The 22,446-nt window shown below is 39.2% G+C and overlaps 2 protein-coding genes across 2 annotated transcripts; both read left to right on the top strand.

Moving 5' to 3' along the window:
• Positions 1 to 12,301: 12,301 nt before the first annotated feature.
• LOC306766413 (protocadherin 8) lies at positions 12,302 to 15,688 on the top strand (the record flags this gene model as incomplete). Its single annotated transcript, XM_079254169.1, has 3 exons — positions 12,302 to 14,767; positions 14,864 to 15,062; positions 15,375 to 15,688. The coding sequence occupies 3 exons, from the start codon at positions 12,302 to 12,304 to the stop codon at positions 15,686 to 15,688; spliced, it is 2,979 nt and encodes a 992-aa protein (XP_079110295.1).
• Positions 15,689 to 18,205: 2,517 nt separating this feature from the next.
• Positions 18,206 to 20,815, top strand: cnmd (chondromodulin; the record flags this gene model as incomplete). The annotated part of the gene is made up of 6 exons (XM_079253819.1): positions 18,206 to 18,295; positions 18,736 to 18,876; positions 18,986 to 19,099; positions 19,213 to 19,366; positions 19,835 to 20,013; positions 20,588 to 20,815. The coding sequence occupies exons 1-6, from the start codon at positions 18,242 to 18,244 to the stop codon at positions 20,813 to 20,815; spliced, it is 870 nt and encodes a 289-aa protein (XP_079109945.1). The 5' UTR covers positions 18,206 to 18,241.
• Positions 20,816 to 22,446: the final 1,631 nt, after the last annotated feature.

Raw genomic sequence — 22,446 nt, 5'->3', positions numbered from 1 at the left:
AGGAAATCACAGCAAAAAGAACAAAACCACAAAAAAGGACTTGTGTTTTCACAAAATACATTACATTTCACACAACACAATTACATTTTCAAAACTTGGACTTGTGTTAAATAACATCATCCTTCTGCTCACTCCCTCCCCATTCAACAACTACATCAACAGTGTGTAATGTGTGCATGCTGGCATATAGGAAGAGTTGGCATGGGAATGACTGATTATAACACACCAACATAGACTTGGAAATATTTGATTCAATCTTCCTCTGTTATCTGTAATGTCTTTTGTTTGGTGTTTTTTTTTTTTATTGCTGTATTCTCTTAAAAGCTGTGTTTTCTAAAATGCGGTTGTGTTTTCTCATCTCCTGTTTTGTTTACTCACTGAATGTTGTCATTTCTGAATGTCTTGTCATTGCTTTTATTGTTTTCTAAGCTGCTTTATTTCATAGGCGTTGATTTTTGTTCTTGTGTTTTTTTCTTCTTTTGTTGCATTTTCCATAAGGTTGTGTCTCTGAAATGTCTTTTTGTTGCTCAAATTTTGCTTACCGACCTGTTAATGCGTTTTCTAATGTGTCGCTTTAGTGTTCTCTCCTTCTTTTCAGCTTCCCCGTTTGCATGGACAGTAGTTTTATTCTCCATGCCGATAACTGTTACAGCAAAGACAGCCGAGGAAAATATGAGCAAAACAAAGGAGAGAATGCGCTTGTGCTTTGTGATGGACTGAATTAATCTTTTCTTTTCAGGTACAATGCTTTTCAAACATCCAAGTAGAGCAGTTTATCTATGCCCGCTGTCAAATTGAATTCTAGTATTTAGCAGAAGAGACCAATAACCAGCGTAATAAATCATCCATTTTTGTGTAGTAGAGCATCCCAGTGTCTGCTGCACAGACAGACTGTTTGAAGTTTAGACACTTTCATTACACACATGTCAACAACATACGTAAAGTTTAATGGTCATGTGGTAAACTCGGGGGCAAATTTTTTCACACTTCACGTAGCAAAATGAAAGCCTATTTTTCCAAGAAGATTATTTGTCAGCCAGAGATACAACATACACCACAATGTTTTTTTTTTGTTGTTTTTTTTTAAAAATCCCATAGCGTCTGACTGTGCCCATGTGTTGCTGGAGAAAAGGGTGTCGAGTTTAATTAGCAAATTCTCACAGTGAATGTGGACACCTTGTTGACACATCCATTCCACATGAGCTATTGCTGATTCCTTTGAATGCAATTTACATAATTATACCTCATCCAGTTCTGTGAAGCACATGCCTCAAACAACCATGTTGCTCATAGCAAAACCGCATGAGGGAATACAGCCATATTAATGCTACTGGCAAGAAACGCTAAATGTTGAAGCTCGTTCCTCCATCTGCATTGTATGAGACATGATGGTAGCAGCATAACAGATATGACCCGCCCCCTCCCCCTCGCACCCAAACACACACTTATATTCGAGCACACACATGCAATAACACCACTTGTGAAATATACACACAAAGAGAGAAAATCTCACTCCCTGGGAAAGATGACCTACATTTCTACTATGCTTTGCACTTCCTGTACACATTTAAGTTGATCTGTTTTCATTATGCAAAAACCCATAGTTAACCACCTCAATCCAAAACATAAATCCTCATTTACATGCGCAGCATTGGCAGAGGAGACGCGCTACCAGCGAGTAAAGTCAAACAACGTCCATCCTCTTTTTTAGAACAATGAAGCATGACAACCTAAATTGCCAGAATATTCAGTGAAAGGGCTCTTCCAAAGCTCCCAGCACTGACTTTCCTCCCCAATCATGTCTTGCTCATCTAATAACTTTGTTTATGTCTGCTATGGGACATGTCTGGAGAGACACCTTGAACACAGGGATACAGCTCTCAGTCCAAACATAAAGAGAGAAATGAAATATTCACCCGCCTTATTGTCTCCTAACGCCGGGAGAAGAATCAATAAAACATAACATCAGCTTATTTTTGAGTTAGGACTTCCAGTGGGGTTTGAAACCCCGTGTGACGTTGAAGGCTTTCTTCTCGCATATGAAAACACCACAGCTTTAGTTTGATGCTTGAATTAATCAGCAGAGAGCATCTTTAGAACAAAAAGATCTGATGTTGCCTGTGGGAACAGCGGCCTTCTGAGATTTCACAGGCTGTATTTAAAAGCATGTTTTGAAGAATGCATTTCAACAGCCCATAATAGCCTACGACAATCCATGGTGCCTTTCATTCGTGGTTTACAAAACGCAGCCTGTCTCTTTTTTATCCCATTACATACCACATATTCTCAATGTCCTGATCTATCCCCCTGAGTGAGTAAAACTGGTGGAATTCAAAGACCCACTGAAAACACATGTTGACTCAAATAGCCGCACTGCATTGTATGATTAAACACCGCTTTCATGAGAAGGTTAAAACCCTTGTGAAGTCTGTCACTTCTAGCAATACAATGGGGCAATTACGCCCAACAAGGTCAACATATGTTAAGACAACTGGAAGACAAAGGATCCAGATAAATAGAAGGGGAATGTGACCCCATTACCATGTTATCTCAGAGGTATAGAAAAAAAAACTGGAAAGAAAGAGGTCAGTAGTAGTGTGGCTTTCGAATGTGTATTACCAAGTACTCTGTTTATAATGTATGAGGGGAAAATAATTATGTTGGTTTTCTTGCTGACTTGCAACTGTTTTATATCTGTCTATTAAATGTGAAATATCCCAAATTAGCCCCATAGGGCATTTGTTAATGCAGGACAAAATGGTCTACAATTACACTCAAGGAGAATGTCACATGTAGTTGTGAGCGCAAGAGCATGTAAATAGTAAAGAAACAAAGATCCATGAAGGATAGTCATATTGCAAAATGCTTGTAAATCTGGATTAACCATGGGCTTTTCCAAACCATAGCCAAATGCTTCTGATATCTATCTCAAACCAAGTAATGTTGCTGCCAAAATCCAATAAGGAAGTACCAAAAGTGTACTAACTGAATGCAACTAATAGGTAACAAAACATTTGTGTAATATTGGTCTGAAACACCATTTTTTTCTGCTGTTTCATGTGTTGCCCATAATGGTTTTTCTTTTCTAATGGTTTTTCTTTTTTTTTAATGTGAGAAACATTGCAAAGCTGAGAATATTGGTGTCATAAACTGAACTGGGAAAAGTGATCTATGCTTTTAATTCTGCTGAACTCGGTTGCTGCAACAGCTTCCTAATAGTCTAAGAAACAGCTGCATGACTTTGAACACACACTCATAAAGGAGAGCATTTAGTCCAGTTTCATTATTTCTCCATTGGTCTAACAATTTCATAATTAGTTATAAAATTCTGGCCATTATTTTTAGAGCTCTACAGGGTTAGAACACTCCCTACATCCCAGACCTTATTCATCTTCACTTTCCAGACCATGCTCTGTAGTTTGGTGGTCCCACACATACACTTCAAGAATGCATTCACACCAGTGTAGTCTGCTAGACTTGTGAACTGTTGGGAACTTAGTTCAGCTGGGGAGTAGAATATTGTCCTGGATCCAGACTGTGTTTACATTGCAATATACAAACAACTCTGACCTTTTAAATAACATGTTCCACTCGTTAGAGGCAGAGCTGCATCAAGAATTATTGAAGGAGAAGATGGGACACACAACGGAGAAGAAAACTCATTCATCAGTTGCTTCATGCAGAACAACTTTGGTCTGTAGTACCTAAGAGCTAAATATGGAGCTGCGTCATATTCCAGCAGTCTTAGGTGAATCAGAATTCTATCTATTCTTGAATTTCTTACCACATTTCACTGATCCAGAGCCGTCTATCGTCCCATATGTTTTACCCACGATGCTGTACACTGAACCCACAATGTATTTTGCTTGTAGACTGTTTCTTGTACTTGGTCTGCTTGAAATGGAGCCAAGACCTGTGTTTTTATGCTGACCAAGATCTTTTTTTTATTGGAATCAGAATTTGTTTGTACATTCACAATAAACCAAATGAAACAGGCATTTTTTTAGCAAATGGACTTGTATTTACATGCACCTTAAAGCTGAGGTAGGTAATGTTGGGGAGCTGGCAAGATGTGAAAGTGGCACCCTGTCTTGGCTCCTACCCCTTTGGTTTTGCTCCTTGCGTGATCCAAGGCTTTTTTCTTTCCTCCACCAGGGACGTTTATGTTTTTACTGGCATTTATCTCTTTGTGTTCAAGATAACTCAAAAAGTTATGGATGGATTTTAATTGAATTTTCAGGAGTTGTTGGAAATATGAAAAGGAAGAACAGATTTAATTTGGGTGGTCATCTGGATCACCGTTTGGATCCAGGAATGTTTTAAAGGCCGTGGCGGAGGTTTACGCTCTTTGAGTGCTTTTCTAGTTTGCAGCTTTTTCCACCAATGATTTTCTATTTCCCGGCTGTTTAGCGGGAGGAGGCAAATAAACCGAGCCGGGTCAGGGAAATCCTTTCTGCATTTTCTCAGCCAATGTTTACTTTCCGAATTTCTTCTTCACTACTTTCTGTTTTTATCATAACAGGCTATTCATATGTGGGGTGTGGGATGCGGGGGAAGAAGAAGCTTACCAAATATAAGAAATGAGCAACTTCAATTCGGCCCGAAGGTTTTGATTGGTCAGAGTTTATACAGATTTAAAGTAAACTGAGGGGCCTAACTACTTTTCTTGTTGTTCATGATTTAAAAATGTACAGACTACAATCAGGACAAGGAACCACTTCACCCAGAGTAAAAAAAAAAAAAATAGTCTGAGCAAGATTACCTACCCCAGCTTTAATACCCAGGGGGACTGATCCTTTAAGGCATTGACACCCAAACTCTAAAGCATCTTTAAGACACTTAAACTCCTTATTTATGCAGGCTTTTATTTAAGTTTTTTTTTTTTTTACAGTGTGTATTCTTGTGGTTTTATTGTCTTTTACGTCTTTTATTTGGGGGTATTTTCGGTCTCATTTTATTGTAAAGCACTTTGTGGTTTCTATCTGAGAAAGGTGCTAAATAAATACAATTTCCTTCCTTCCTTTCTTATGTGATTTGCTAGAGGAAAGAGTGGAGCGCAACGTATTTCCTGATGCAGATATGATCATATGAATTGCATTTCCCCCCTGCTGCTTGAACGGGCACCATGTTACACAGCCCAGTTAGGGGTTGTTACAGGGTTATGAGCAAATGACCATCATGGTCGTATCTGCTGGAATAATTGCTATACTTTCAGAAAATGAAATGCATTAAAGCAGCTAGTCTACTCTGTCCAAACAGTCAAATTGTACAACCAAAGCACACTAATTCACATGTTCCGTCTCTTTAGTTTAAGTGTTGAAACAACTAATTATAGTTTCACAAAAGGTTACATGCTAAACTATTTCCCAGCAGTGTGTAATTTTCACACCTTTGTGTGGAATAAACAACAAATATGAAGTATTATTAACCAAACTCTGGGTGGATTTTGGCTTTAACAGAACGTGGATAGATGTTGGCAAAATTTACCATCATTTTTAATCAACTAACTAGCTTCATAAGAACCTAGGGATCTTATGAAATTGATTTAGAGTGACACACCCTTACTAAAATATAGTAGGAGAGGGTAACTGAGACATATGCAAAGAGAGAGAGAGAGAGAGAAAAGTCTGACTTTTCAAAGATACTGAATTCTTTAAGGCAAGTGATCTCTCACCAGAGCAATGTTCAGCTGAGCTGAGCTCCACCACAGTGTAATTTGCCCCTGATTTCTAATCTCTGTAAAAGAATGCAAAGCTAAATGCCTTGCACAAATGCAGACTATCATGACATATCTTCGGGCAACATTATAGACTGGAGTGATTAGAGAACTTAAAATGCATAGGCATCCCTTGAAACTGAATGCATTTACAATCCCATTAAATATGGAATTGTATCTGTGGGCAAACACTAAATTTGAAATATCTTTTCCAGCCATGCTTTTTTTTTTTTTTTCATACATTTTCAGTTTGCCTCTCTCTTCTTTGACTCTCTTAGTGAATGTGTTTCAGGCTGTGAATAATTTGCCAGTAAGTTTAATGGAAGCCGCTCTGCCTGGCATAATTATATAACATTAATCACAAAATGTGGACATTTGTTATGACTGATGATTCTGACAGTTGATTGCTTTTACTGAGAATAAAAATAGTCATAAATTCCCATCTGCACAAAGATGTAAAATCAAACATTAATGTAAAATGTGGCTTCAACTTCATAGCATTTCACTGCTGACTTTCCCCTGTACAAGTGACCTTGACTTGATGCATTAGTAGAGGAAATCACACTCTGTCTCGAAAGAAACTCAAATATCTAACTTGAACCTTTGGTAGGTTATAGCAGACTGAAATCCATCACTCCACAAAGAGTATTTTATGTTTTCCCCAGGGAGTACAATTAAATGTAATATGTAAATGAGGCTGCAATAAACTAAGGAATATGTACACCACAGTGAAAACAACCATCTGCTAAACAACCTTCCTCAACCATAAACAGCCATTTGGTCATCTTAAACTCACATTGACACGTCCATATCCCAGTAGAAACTGATACTGCAATGTACTTTCGTGATTCATCCCAACAGCCATTTGACCTGGTTTAAAGCAGGTCTAAACTACATTAACTACATGATTATATCTGCTCTCATTAGAGTGAAAATCTGACTGTATAACATGGAGCTCTGTGCTGAGCTGAAAGGAGGAAGAACTTTTAATTAACTAGTTCAGAAAACAATTCTTAATAGTTTTTAAGACCTTTCTATTTTGCATTAAAATCTGTTATAATGTCATTCTGAAATATAGTTTATATATTTGCCTCAGCAAAACCATTTCATTGCCACGTAGCCAGAACTGCCTTGCCTTTATCAAATCAATCTCAGTCACTGAATATTTATTTGAACACTGAATAGATTACTGTAAGTCAAGAGACTTTTCAAAATGATTTAGACTTTCCCTGGTATAAAAACTGAGTACAAAAGGAAAAAATAGAGTTTTGTTGATTATTTCTCCTCTTTAACACAACTGAGTACTGTTGTATTAAAGTCTGATTAGACACCTTTATACAATGAAGTATAACATGTGTTGAATGAGTTAAACCTCCCCTAAAAGGGAAACATGTGGGTTCTTAATTTATTTTACATTAGTATTGTGTCCAAGATCAATACAAAGTAGCAGATTGGGACCTCTTCCTCATTCTGGTCACCAACCTCGTCACATTTTGCTCTCATTTCTCAAACCAACAAGGTGTAAGAAATTTCAGAAATGACAGAATTCTGTCCTTTCCAATCACAAATTCTGGAGGTCCTTTGTAATGATCTTGACTTTATGAAAGTTTTCTCATTATGGGTGAGGGATTCAGATCACAGATTCTGAAGATTTAGGATTGCCATTTGGTCCAAAACTCCATATTCCAACATATCTGTCCATCAGTCAGGTAAAAATCAGGTTGGAGTCATCTGTGACTGACGCACATCTGCCAGCACTTGAATCTAAAAAACAAGCTTGAATACCTACAAAAAAAAAAAAAAAAATTGACACAGTTTTTAAGGAAATTGCCCACATGTTTAGTTGTGTTGCACACATCAAAGAACCACAATCTTTACAAGTTATACTTTGTTGTAAAGGTGGCTAATCAGGACTGCAATGTATGTAATATAATCACTGTGAAGATAATCAAACACAAATTTCCTTACTTTTTGTGCTATGTTTAAATGTTCTTGAAATTTTAGCTTAAATAGTGTAAATTATGAGACTGACCTTTCCTAAACGTCCCAATATAGCATACAGGCGCACTCAAAGACAATCCAGCATCTCGTTGCCTCGAGAGTAACCACATGTTTAGCTGTAGCCAAGATCTTCTCTAAACACAATGAACCAATTTCAACCCTAACCAACTGATGTTGCCACCTAAATGTGTTTTCATGTATCCATGGCAACATGTAAATGGCATCCATGACAGAAAACAGTCACCTTGAAAAATTTATGTATTTTATGTCCAACTATGATCAGCAACATCCCCCACTTCTACTAAAATCTTCTGCTGTAAAGAAGGACACTCTTAGAGTAAAAGCGAAAATGAAATCGCTAAATATTTTCCTTCAGCCGCTGTCAAATTACATGACATCAGCCGACTGGTGCAGTATGCCCTTGATACATTTCCTTTCTGGAAAAATAAAACTACTTTACTTAACTTTATGTTACCTTAGGATTCAATCATGAAGGTGGTTATTGTATATCAAACAGGTGAAGCAACTGAAAAGCCTCCAAAGCGCTTCCAAGTCTTTTTGATATCCAGCATGTCTTAAAAAAATAGAGCTTAAGATGGACTTTAAAAGAAAAATATGAGCACAACTCCCATATGACTACAAAGTATTTGCAGGAAGGTTTGGCCAAAACAGTAGTCATGGTGAATGTTTGGAAGAGCAGCAGATTCTGTACATAGGAGACATCAAAAAGAAATCTTAACGGTTATTTTTTTTTTGTTATAAAAGTCTGTTTTTGAAGTCTGCACAGCAGAATTTAGATAAGCCATAGTCATTGTGAAGATGCACTACAGACACGAGGTTCAAAGAGAGGTTTTTTTTTAAGGATCTTTTTACAAAAAGCAGTTTGACATATCTTAAGCATTTGGGTAAAAATGTTCTGCTTTGCTGTTCTGTGACATCCAGAGTTGTAAGCAGTAACGGACATGGAAGGGAGAGTGAGCTTTGGTAATGTCAGTATTTTGATTCTAAATATCATCCAAACAGTAAAATAATAAAAAATGTGAACTTTACCGCTGGAAAATTACAAAAAACCCAATAATTTCATGTAAAAAAAAAAGTCCTTTATTTATATTTTTCACTTAACTAGCAAACATATTACAGACATTCAATGAATGTTGGTCTCACTTCATGACCGCAGAATGTGTGGAAACCTAAACTTGGACAGCACATCTGAAAAACAGAGCATTTTATCCTCCCAACACATAGAAAAGCATGCCAAAACACCTCATATTGCATATTCATTGCGGCTGATGTACCAACTGGATGGAGACTTGCTATTTTGAACCTTTGAAAGATGCAACCCTCAGTGTGTACTGTTAGCAAATCAGTTTGTTGTTTTGTTTTTTTGCATGTGCAATGAGTTTGCACACATTATAGTACATGCAAACTTTTAGTAGACCTGGCCATCTGTCACAGGTTGGATAAAAGTATTTTGGGGTCTTGTTGATGAGTGCCAGTGATCATTGCAGGCTCGGTACAGCTTTCACAGTGTAGATGCCATACCATGGAGTGGTATGGCATCTGCAAAACAAAACTCTTGATTCACCAGCTAATCTAAGCCATCTGGCTTGTAAATCTAGAAGCTCAATGTAAACCTGCTTAAAACAACTTAAATAAAATGGATTCAACAGACAATGAAACTCTGCACAATGACTAATTTGAGTCAGGCGTGTTGGATCAGGAATACTTGGAAAATCTGCAGGATTGTAGTTCTCAAGGACCCAAGTTGGACACCAAGTTTTAATCAAGTTTGTTTGGGAATGACTGAGAAGGTTCCAGGTGGAATGATATGATGATAAAAGGAGGCCTGGACTTCCCATGTCACCTTGAAAAGGAGGGATGGATGGATGCATGCATGGATGGATGGATGGATGGATGGATTGTTAATCTGATCATGGGATAGAAACTAACTTAAGCACTGTTTGTAGAGGTGTTTTGATTTTAATTCGACTAATGCACAATCTAAACACTCTTTGTTCCCCGACATGGCAGGATCTTGTTTAATAATTAAGCACGATGTGTCACAGTTGGTCTTCCCATTTTAGAAGGCTTAAACTATAAAACTGCCCGCCTATCGCTGTTGTTTGCTGCAGACTTGAACACTTGAATGTGTCTCTGTGGGATCTTCCCAAATTGTTGGATCTGTTTTGCTGTTGTTGGCATTATTGTATCAGATTATTGTTATTTTTAAGTGCTGCAGCTGTGGCAAGCAGTGGAATGTGTAATGAATCATTACATGAGTGAAGTAATGACAATGTGGGAAGTTATATGTAAATATTCAGAAATGAACTATTAACAGTCCTCTAACCAGATGCTGGGTGAAAGAACAGTTGTGCTCTGTATTTCTCAGAAATTCTCTGCTCTCTAAAGCTGTCAAACAAAGACGTGCGAAAACATAATCACATGCAAAAAGTCTAATGTAACAACGTGCACAGGGGATTTGACAGAATGCCTTAAAAGAACAAACATGCATGCACACATACTTGATGGAAACTAAATCAGACCCTTAGAGAAAAATCTACAGATTTGTTTTCTAGATTACTGCCAAGCTGCTGTTTGCACAGTGAATTCTTGCCATCACGTTTCAGATGGCGTTGACAGAGATCTGTGCCAGCACTTTAGTAAGTCAACAGCACGGGGTAATCCTTGAGTCCTGCACAAATTCCACATGTTGAAGAGGGTGACATAATTTTGAAGACTGAGAGAAGTAGATGGATGCAGTTTCAAGCTACAGATTGTGTTATATTTATAATGTCCTCACATTTGGTGCTTTTTTTTTTAATTAATTTATTTTTTACTGAATATACTACAAGGTCAAAAGCAGAGAATGTGAACATTACAGCAATAGCTCTTGAATTAAAACCATGTGTATTTCATATTTGCTTTTATCTCCCTCTTCCATTCTGGAAAGGCTCTTCACAAGACTGTGGGTAGAGAGGGATTTGCTTCCTTTCAGCCACACAATTATCAGTGAGGTCAGACACTGATGTTGTGCGATAAAGCCTTGCTTGTCTCACTGTCAATAGTGTATTCACTCCAGGTGAAATGGTAATGAAGGCTTAGCTCAGACCAGTTCCTCATTGTCAAATTCAAAAACACTTTCTTAATTAATTTAGACTTATCATGTCAGATGTGGAAAATCGATTCCCAAAATGTTTGCAGTAGAATTGGAAGCAGCTAATTATCAACAGTGACTCTCAATTCACTGAAAGTTATAAGCTGCTGCAAAGGTTAAACAAACAACAACCCAAAAAGATGAAGGAAGGTTTATTAATGTGTTGTTGCTCTCTTATGGCCGTATGTTTGCATTTTCGCCAACCTGATTCAATAATATCATGATATTTGATTCACATTATTAATAGCGCCCACAGATAATTATTTGCACATATTTGTACATTAGAACAATTTTAGTCAGCTTAGTTGTTCATCAAAACAGAAACAAGTTTTTGTATGATACATTTTCTATCCTTGGGTTAAGATCAAGAGGTTCTTCTTTCCTGAAGAAGAAACAACGTAAAGAAACTGATTACACTGAAAGAAACAGGGCTCTACTCATTAAAGAGTTGAGGTTCATCAAATTAAAGATGTGAGTCTGCACTGGAAATCCACATCCATTCTGTAAACACAAATCTGTTTGGGAAAACAGCTGAAGTTACCAACAAAAAGCAAATAAACAAAAATCAGAAGATGATCAAATAACCATGAGGACAAACAAGAACAATGTTTGAATTAATATAGATTAACACTGTTCTTTAAATTTGGGTTTCTTTCAAAGTAGGTTATTCATACTGTATTATCATTTAAGATGGTTGTTGTTGTGTTAACTCTCGTTCATTTGTTTCCTCTATACTAAATATTACACAAACTATTTCTGCTGCACAGCACTAGTTATCTCTGAGTTATTAAAAGGGTCTTTTTTATGCTTATTTGTTTAAAGATAAATATGTTATTTTCAAGTTATTAAGCCCAAAAGGAAGCCTTGTTCAGCTCACCGAGAACAATTGAACCTGTCTGCATGGACGCGATCTGCGCGCACCCACACCTAGACGCAGGCAAACACAAAGACAATAAACCAAACATCAAAAGAAGAGAAATGAGCTTTTGCTAAATAAAAACCATCGCTCGGTGATGGCTGTAATAAGACGATAAACTGTGCAGGAACGTATCTTCCAGCAACGGCTTTATCTTTATGCCCTTTTTCTGTTTTTGCAACTTCGCTTCGCTCTCTCTCTTTCTCTCTCTCTCGCTCTCTCTCTGTCTTTCTCAAATGAAAAAAAAAAGGCTCAGAGCCTTTTTTTTCCCCCCATAAGGATGTATTTTTAATTTTAAAGCGAGGGATTGGTCACACTTCGCCTCATTAGCATGAGGAGCCGTATAAACCCCGGCGCTGCAGAATGTTGGAGTTGCGTTAAAGGCAACAAGCGTGTCTGGCTGGCTGCGCCAGAGGAGGAACTTTCACTTTCAGCACAGTTTCAGTTCAGAAAAGCGGGAGCTGCATGGAGAGCCTGCTCCAGATGTGAACTGCTCTCAACTCCTCTGCGCACAATGAGGCTGCCCAGCGTGGGAAAGATCACCTCCAAGATGATAAGGGGCACATTTAGAACTTATTGGCACCGGTGGATTTTTATTTTCTTCATTGATCAGTTCTTATTTGCCTCATGGGCTCAATCCGAAGGAAATACTGTGAGATATCAGACCAGAGAGGAGGACGCACCAGGTACGGTGATCGGAAACCTTGCCAAGGACATGTCCTTGAGTCTGTCTCATTCCTCAAAGACCAATTTTAGGATGATGAAACAGTTCAACGACTCATTCATTAGGGTGAGAGAAAGCGACGGGGAACTCAGCGTCGGTGAACGAATTGACAGAGAAAGAATCTGCAGACACACTCCACAGTGTCTGATCACATTTGACGTGGTTTATTTCTCCAAAGATCGCTACAAACTGATTCACGTTGAGGTGGAAATAAAGGACATCAATGACAATTCTCCAGAGTTTCCAAGCAAGGAATCTATTGTGGAAATCTCTGAGAATGCAGCGCTTGGGTCCCGTATCCCCTTAGACCCTGCTCTGGACGCGGATGTTGGGTCAAACTACATCCAAAGCTATCAAATTTCTGTTAACAGTCATTTCACCATTGATGTGCTCCTGAGAGCGGATGGGGTTAAATATGCGGAATTGGTTCTAATGAAAGAGCTAGACAGGGAGTCTCAGTCCTCATACAATGTCGAGTTGGTTGCCACAGACGGAGGAAATCCATACAGATCAGGGTCAACAAAAATAACTGTGAAAGTGACTGATTTTAATGACAACAGCCCTGTTTTCGACCAGAACAGTTTCTCCGTGAGTTTGCCAGAGGACGCACCGGTTGGCACCGTCATCCTGGACTTAAACGCAGTTGATGCTGATGAGGGTTTAAACGGAGAGGTCGTCTACGGGTTCGGAAAACAGGTTTCTCACGAGATCCGAGAACTTTTCCAAGTGGATAAAAAATCCGGTCGCCTGACGCTCAGGAGCCCTGTGGATTTTGAGGACAAAAGCACCTATGAGATAGACGTGCAGGCGACTGATCTGGGACCCAACCCGACCCCTTCTGTGTGCAAAATCATTATTCACGTCACAGACGTTAATGACAATGCCCCAGAAATCAGTATCACCCCGATGACCTCCATCACGACAGGGATTGCATACATCAGCGAGGCAGCAGACAAGGACAGTCTGGTGGCGCTGATCAGCACCTTGGACAGAGACTCTGGCATTAACAGCCAAGTCCACTGCACGCTGTACGGCCACGACCATTTCAAACTCCGACAGGCGCACGAGGACAGCTACATGATAGTCACAGCAGCAGCTCTAGACAGGGAAAGGATCAGTGAGTATAACTTGACGGTCATGGCTGAGGATTTTGGGTCACCTCCACAGAGAAAAATCACTCAGTACACCATCAGACTCAGCGACGAGAACGACAACGCCCCCCACTTTGCCAAATCTGTCTATGAAGTTACAGTGGTGGAAAACAACGCCCCAGGCGCTTATATCACCACAGTTGAGGCCAGCGACGCGGATCTGGGCAACAATGGGAAAATTACTTACAGACTTGTGGACAGTGTCATCATGGGATCCCCTGTTAACACATTTGTGTCTCTCAATTCGGTTTCAGGCTCAATATATGCACTGAGAAGTTTTAATTATGAGGTAATGAAACACTTAGACATACATATTCAAGCGAGCGACGGGGGGTCACCGCAGCAGCAGAGCACTGCTATCATCAGATTAAAAATAGTTGATCAGAATGACAACCAGCCTTCTATCATAGAGCCCCCCCTTTACAAAGGATCCGCTGAGGTTTTCCTACCCAGAGATGCACCTGCAGGTTATGTTGTAACCCAGATAAAGGCCACAGATGCTGATGAAGGCATTAACGCGCAGCTGTCCTATAAAATCACAGAAGGGGGGCATCAGGGCTTCTCTATCAACAAAGACACAGGCAAGGTGCGAGTGAGTCGACAGCTGACATATGATCTCACAGACAATGTCAAAGTCACAGTGTCAGTCAGTGACAATGGATCCCCCTCGCTAACCTCCACAGCTGTGATACTTTTCAGTTTCATAGAAGGTACTCTACCTAGTTTGCCTTCCTTGGCTCAAAATGGTAGCGAGGAGCTCTTTGAATGGGACACGTCTATTGCAATAATCATCGTCCTGGCAGGGAGCTGCTCTCTCCTCCTACTGGCTATCATTCTCATCACAACCATGTGCAGCCGGCGGAAAAAAGAGACAAGAGACGGAGCGTTTGATGAAAAGGAAGACGTACCAAATGTGAACAAAGTTGAAAGCGGTCACATCGATTCATTGATTGTCAACCACAAAGGCAAAGTGTTTGATAGCCATCAATTTCCAGAGGATCCTCCTCTGGCCAGCAGCAACACAACAGAAGCAGGCTGTGAAGATAGCAGGCAGACAACAGGCATCTTTGAGTCAAACAACAGGACAATGGAGGGGAAGTTGAAGGTACGAGGTTTGTTTGATTTATTTGAAATCTGTTGTGCAATGACTGCTAGATTTCCAGCATTTTGAATTAAAATGGATGTTCTTGTATGTTTGCAGGGTTATTCTACACTTCCGGGATATGGGAAAGAAACGCTCAGACCCATTACCATATGGAAGGGCAATTCATTCACAACAATATCAGCAAGAGATCCCCACATCAGCGGCAAGGACAGTGGAAAGGGGGACAGTGACTTCAATGACAGTGATTCTGACATCAGTGGAGATGTCCACAAAAAAGAGTCACCACCAATGAATAGTAAGTGTCATTAAAGTTCAGAAAGCAGAAGTTTAATGACAGGATACAAGAGTTAAAAAATATAGATGGGACATTCATTTCATTAGTGTTTTCTATATTTGAATTTAGCACAAATTTTTTAATCAAATAAACAACATAAAACACCATTTTCCAAGTTTTTAAAATTTATCAAGCTATCATTAATTTGGCTGCATATTAGATTAATTTTGACCCATTTAAGTTGAGCTCACTGCATTTTCTGTTAATATCAAACAATCAGCCAAGGCAACAAATATACATATTATATTCTGACAACACTCTTGTTTTCCATAGGTCTCTGGGCATGTACTAGTGAGTGCAAAGTGTTGGGACATTCAGACCGATGCTGGAGTCCTTCGGCAACAAGACCCAACACCAGCCTGGCCTGCGGGCAGCATCTGTCTACATTCTCCAAAACAGCAACACTTCCTCGGGATGCCAGGAGGGAAAACTACTACCCAGCTCAAATTCCCAAAACTAGCGGTCTGCAAAGTGTGTATGAAAAAGTACAACATCAAGAATTTGATTATATTCTTGTTGGTCCACCAACACCAGCCAGGATACAGGAAACGGATGAAATCTCAATCCCAGAGTACACAAACTCTTAAAACAGTTTAAATGAAGGATCAAACTATAAGTTGAAAGACATTTTGTGTTACATCTGTACAATACTTTCATCTTAATTGACTATGTTGGATTGTTGCAGTGTTTTGTAGTGTGGTCACGTGACTTTTGGCTCATATAAGACTGTTCATTGTATCATGTGTAATATGCAAAATTTTCTACATAATTAATAATATATTTTTAATAATGATTCAATGTAAAGGGAAATTTTATTATGAATTTTTAAGAGCATGTGTAACTATTTAAGGGCATGATTTATGGACATTCAGGCTAAAAAAAAGAAAATGAAAAAGAAAAAAGAAGAGCCTTTCTGGTGTGGAAAACAATCAATATGAAAGATTACCCTGTCTGTGGTAGATTTTCACAATGTTGCACAAATAAAGAGTTAAAAGCAGTGCTGTTTGGCTGTTCAGTGTCAGTTAAGTAGCAATCAGGACTCAGTTGTTATCTTACAGTCGGAGTACAACCTTTTGTCCTGAGGAAATACCCATAAAGCATACAGAATAACCCCAATTAGCCAAGTGAATGCATTCCATTTGCCTCAGAGGCTTACAAGCTGCAGTAAATAAAATGTGGTTCTCCAACCATCACAGCTAAACTGATAGCAGAGCAGAAGCCAATCTCATTGTCTTTTCGTTGTACACAGTGTGATTACTGTGCTGCTTCAATTTGCATGCAAATATTGCACTAGAGATCAAATTCCCTCACAATTGCATATTTCTCAAAGGTCAAAGAATCCTTTCACCTCCCATGATTGCCTTGCAGCTTACCAATTGTCAAAAAGTGATTTAATCTGTTTCTAAGCAACAGCATTTTTCTTGCTATTTTCCTGTATTTAAGTTATGATAGAGGTCGAGAAAACCTTGACCACAAACTACTTTTCTCTATCTGTGTCAATGGAAAGTTCATGATTTAGCAACGATTATGTTTGTGTGCATACATGCATTATTCCAAGCTAGGCTGTTTTTAAGTTTATAGTGTGACCATAAAGAGCGAAGATGTTTTCTACAGGTTTTCCCCAGGTGTAGAGTATTATTCCATTCCTGTTGACACAGGAAAAATACTTAGGGAAATCTGCACATAAGAAAAGTATGTTACAGTGGTGCTTGACACTTTCTGAACCTTGCCATTTTTTTATATTTCTTCATGGACACAATATTAAAACAACTTACACAGATTCTCACACAAAAGCCCAAAATAATCCTACATAGGTATTTATTCTTTTTTGTTTTTTTTTTATATAGCTGTGTGGGACAAAAGGATTTCAACTTTTTGGATTAGTAGACAATTCAAAGTTATCTTGAGAAATGTATTTCTATTATCATCTCTGACTCAATTAAGAGAAAACAATGGTATGTATGACAGGGCTGCAGGGAAAAAAGAACAAACCGCCTCTCTGCGCAGTATCTGGGAATGGCCAAGTCATGGTCTTGATCTAAATCCAAGAGAAATTTTGTAGCAGGAAGTGAACGGTTCATGTAAGAAGCCCACCAATATCCCAGAGTTGAGGCTGTTCCGTGCAGAAAGGGCTAAATGTCCTCCAATCTCCCATGCATGGACCATAAACAGTTATTGGACATGCTAAGTTGCTGTTATTGCTACTCAAGGGGGTTTCTAAAAGCTGCAGAAAAGCAGGGGTTCACTTCCCTTTTCCACTCACAGATACATAACATGGAGTCAATCCCAGTTAATGAATGGCCACAAATAATCTCTTCTATCTATATATTTTCTAAACCTGTGAAAATGAGATTATTATTGAGGTTGTTTAGCAGAAATACAAGAAATTCTGAAGAGGACACAACCTTTCACAACCACTGTATGTCTAACATTATGCTATTGAGGTGGGTTATTAAATGATATATAAATAAATATTTTGTGAAAGCATAACTGACTTATGCCGTTATGTATTTTCCAACAAATAGCCACTGACAGAAAGGTCAGACCGCATCCTATTTACCAACCATTACATTACCATCCACATGACATGACAACAGCCAATCTCTCAGGAGCACAAAGCTGCTTCAAATGTCTTTTTTAGTTTGGTACCACAGGGTGGCCACCTTGCTGTGGGCAACCTGCAGACACAGGTAACATTCAGATGAAGAATTTTGCAATTTTATATTACCTTTGCGTCAGTCACATTCACTTGTCAAATAGTCCTCTGGTGGATAACCTGGCTTCCACAAAGAGAGGCAACCAGAAAGAGAATCATCAACAACAGGAGAGGAGACTATGGAAAAAAGGCGAGATACAACTAATGGATCCTGTTGTTTTGAACACTGCAGGCCTGTGGTAAGACAGCCTTGATCACAATTATACCTGACATGTGGGACATGTTATTAAAGTCTCAAACTCCATATAGTCTTAAGCTTCCAAGCAAAGCAACTCTTCTCCTGGTTATTGTTTAGACCCTGTCATCTTCTCCTTTGTTTACTCTGAACTTATAGGGTCAAATGAAATCCAGCGCAGCAGCTTCTCCTTCTGTTGGGCGTGCGCTGAGACTTGGAGCTGCTGTTTTCATCGCTGGTGCAGTATTTATGTTTTGTGCTTCCTTGGCTGCTCTCTCTCTGTGGAAAGTCAGTGACAAACATGTAAGCATTGTTCAACAACTGTCATTCTTCTAACTGGTGTTATAACTAACAAAATAAACAAAGAAATCAAAAGAAAGTAGTGAATCTGGACTGAAAATTGAAATTGTTTAAAAGGCACACAGAAATTCCCTAAATTGGTCCTGGAGCTCTTCTTCATTTTATAATCAGTAGTGTAATATTTATTTGTGTTCTAATGAGCTCACATGTGGGGCAGAGCTCTTCATCAAGGTCTGCAGCAGCATCTCCTGTGGTGCTTTACTCAAACTCTCAGTATGTTAAAACTACAGAGGATTTCCTCCAATGAAAATGTCTGTGTGGGGGGTGAATAACACAATCAACAGGAGGTGTGTTTTCTATCGCCGCTCCTATGTTTTGCAACTACGTGATTTACATAACTTGACTAATCAGCCATTGTTACATCTCCCTTTAAATTCTGCCAGGTTTATAATGTTCGTTACAGCTTGAACATTGATGGGGAGGTGAGGGAGGGCTCCATGGAAATTGATTCTGACAACAATCTGGAGAGGTTTAAAACTGGGAGCGGAGCTGAGGAAGCTGTGGAGATTCATGACTTTCAAATTGTGAGTTTGTCCTTGTTCTTTCTTCCTGGGCTCGGTTGAGACACTCTGTGTGCTTTGCAAAGTAGCAAAGCTGTGAGTGTAAACATGGCATCTCTGTGATTTGGTGCAGGGAATAACTGGAATCCGGTTCTTTGGAGGAGACAAGTGCTATATAAGATCCCAAATCAAAGCAAACCTTTCCCTCATGGGAGCACACAACAAAGAGAAGCTGATGTTTGACCTGGTATGTGCGTGCGCTGCTTGATATGCAATGCTGAATTTTGGAGTGGAAAAAAAAAAGATAAAACAGCTTTAATTTGAATAATTCAAAGATATTGTCTTTATTTTTCTTATCAGACAGAGGAAATAATGCCTGTGAAGGATGATGAGGACTTTCTCATCTGGGTTGCTGCAGAACAGTCACTGAATGATACCACATTTTTAAGCAACAAAATTCTGGATCTTTGTGGAGAACTTCCTATTTTCTGGCTCCACCCAATGTATCCTAAAGGTTCTCCTCCTCCTTTTAAATTCTTTTAAATTGTATACCTTCTTCTAACACAAAAAAAAAACAAAACAACTCAGCATGATCTATTCTGAGTGAAGCACTGTTTTTTTTTTTTTTTTTTTTTTTTACTGCTAATTCAAATCTTAGCTGTGATTGCTTTTCTTTTCTGCTGACACACTTATAAAATTTAGGCTCGGCTTCGAAGTAAGCGAAACACTTGAACATCTTGAACATAAACTAATTTTAGTTCAGAAGCAAAGAAGCAAAAAGAAGAAGAAGAAGACTAACAAAGTCTCAAATTAAAAAAGAATGAACTTGAAATATGCAACACTATTTGATATCACTGCTGCTAATTGAATTATTCAAGACATGTTAGACAGCTCCAGCTATGTAGGATTGAGCTCTGAGGACGTGTATGGCATCTTGTGGATGTTGACCCAATACTCTTGCCTCTTGTGCATGCTGTAACAGATGGGGAGAGGAAAAAAAGAGACGCTTTGCGAGCCAAACGGCAGTTAAACATGGAGGAGATTGAGGCAGCTGCTGAGACGAGGGAGCCAGTGAATCGTACAGAGCATGCCACCTCCAGAGCTGAGGATGAAGAAGAGGCAGCTTCAGGGTCAGCATACAACCCTGAAAACCCCTATCATGTGAGTAACGACTTCATTAAAAGCAATGCTAATGATTAGCAAAACCCTGGAGTCTGTGAATTTTTTATTCAAGACTCAGACTCTGGGCCTTAAAACTAACCTCAAAATGAAATTTTGAATTATTTTTTTTTTGTTTTGCAAACAATTACAGATGACTTCATCAATACAGCCGTAAGATGCCAACCTAGCTAGAGATGTATTTTCATTCAAAGAGCAAATAGAGTGAGGATGTGTTAATCTGCATTTAGTCTTTCTGTCAACTGTGGGGGACATATTCTACTAATGCTGCTGTTAAGGTGTTGCATCGGCAGCTTTAATTGCAGGTCACTCAGGTGAAAGCTGCCATTCCAACTTGAACTTCTGATCTGAAGTGAAAACTCCCACCGGTTTCAAAAGTTCATGTTGCTTTGGAGAACTGAAGTCGCTGTCTCAGGAGGATGAGATTGAATTATTTGAATTGCAAATAAGAGACAATTAAGAGGAAATATGTAGTCTTGTAGAATTCCACATTGAAGTTGCTCTTTAAAAAGAAGGATTTGCTTTTGTAAATTGTTTTTGCTTTATATGGCTACAGCGCAGCGGAGAGGCCAGAGAGGAGAGCGCCATGATCTTTGACTCCATATTAGACCACCAGGGGATCTGCTGCTCCGAATGCCAGCGCGGCTACACTCACTGTCAAAGGGTGTGTGAACCTCTGCGTGGCTACTGGCCTTGGCCCTACAACTACAGAGGGTGCCAGGTAGCGTGTCGAGTCATTATGCCTTGTCGCTGGTGGGTGGCACGCATTTTTGGTCTTGTGTAACACAACTAACTCAACATTTAAAAGGGGACATGCATTTTATTTCTATCTCCGAAGATTTCTAATCTTTCAGCTTTCATTCTGATGTACTTGCAGATACTAATTTTCTGAGTTTCATGGTAAATGCAGCTGGTAGATTTACGTCTGATACACATGAAGATTGTGAAATGTGATTGTAAGTCCAATACTTCACTTCACTAAAAAAAAGGAAAATGTTGTTCCATTTTTGCTTGCAGCCAAATTTCCACAAATGAGTGCTTTTAATTTTTGTATCATGGTCCTAAGGCTTAATGCTTTATACTGTGTTCAGTGGAAGGCATGGGACCGAATCCAAAGGCTCAGCAGATCATGTACCTTTCCTGACTGAACAGGCTTCAATAAATTCTAATTACAGTGTGCTGGCTTTGATGTTAATGTTTTCTGTGTCACATGTTGTTTCCATGGTTCCACTGGGTGTTTTTTCTGATAAAGCTGAATTGACAGCAACAGTTGCCATAACTTGCATTCACAGCTCAGAATCAGTTTGAGGGCAATGCAATTTGTGCATGCTGACATCTGCATTGATGTGGACTAATGTGAGATGAGTGTGGTGGGAATGATGTGAAATGTTTCTATAAAGGTGGCGTTTTTGTCTGAAAAATTTTTTTTAGTGCTAAGTGGAGTGTGGGAATGCTAAGGCAGATGATGGAATGTTAGCTAGTCTGAATACCTTACAGTTAAAAGAAATCAGATTACCATCTCCAAAGCCATATGCCAACTTTCGATATAATTGAAAGGAGCCATGTTGTGATCGAGACGATTTCACAGAGGGTGATCCAGGCACATCAAATTACAACAGATGCGAAATTGCACCATATCTGCCTCTAAAGCTGCATTGAAACTCAGAATCAGTGCGAGGAATCAACACAAAGAGATGCTTGTCTTTTCTGCTTGGAGATTTTTCCTGGTTTTCATGGGGGTAGAGGTGCTTATCACATCTGCAGTGCTGATAAGACGGCCTCCGTGCTTCCGTAGGCTATATAATATTAATCCCTCTCCCACATCTGCAGATACACTTAAAGGAAGGTGACAAGCATGACATATCCAGGACCTCCTGATGGCTCGTGCTCTGGAGTGCAGCCGCTAAAAGAGCCCCAAGTACCCTCAAGTGATGTAAATTTGCAGGGGGAGTCCAATTTCCATCACAGTGCTGTCACTGCCATGGTCATTAAACTAAATCATCCTGCTGTGTGTCACATAGCTCCCATTTTAAAGTCCCCTCAATAATGGAGTTATACTTGGAGTGTAGATTGCAGCACAACAGTGAATGTCTGACCTGACAGCAGCTGCAGAACTAACCTGAACACTATTTCATCCTTAGAAACCACAGCCAGATGGCGTGTATGGGTGTAAGAGACATTTTGGAATTATTCATTATTTGAGAAATCTTTTGTGCGTGTGCGTGTGTGTGTGCATGTGCGTATGTACATGTACCAGCTGTAACTTTTGTAAAAAAAAAAAAAAGGGGGGCTGTAACATGACTGGTTGGAACACATGTATGATGAGGAGATAATCTTGCCAACTGTAACTAAAATTTAAACAGGATTTGCTGTGTGCATGTTGCTTATTTCCAAGAGTATTTCTCAAAATACATT

Source organism: Telmatherina bonti, assembly GCF_933228915.1.
Source record: "Telmatherina bonti genome assembly, chromosome: 15".
In the NCBI taxonomy this organism is placed as follows: domain Eukaryota; kingdom Metazoa; phylum Chordata; class Actinopteri; order Atheriniformes; family Telmatherinidae; genus Telmatherina; species Telmatherina bonti.
Note: the sequence above shows the minus strand (reverse complement) of the source record. Positions and strands in the feature narration are given on the sequence as shown.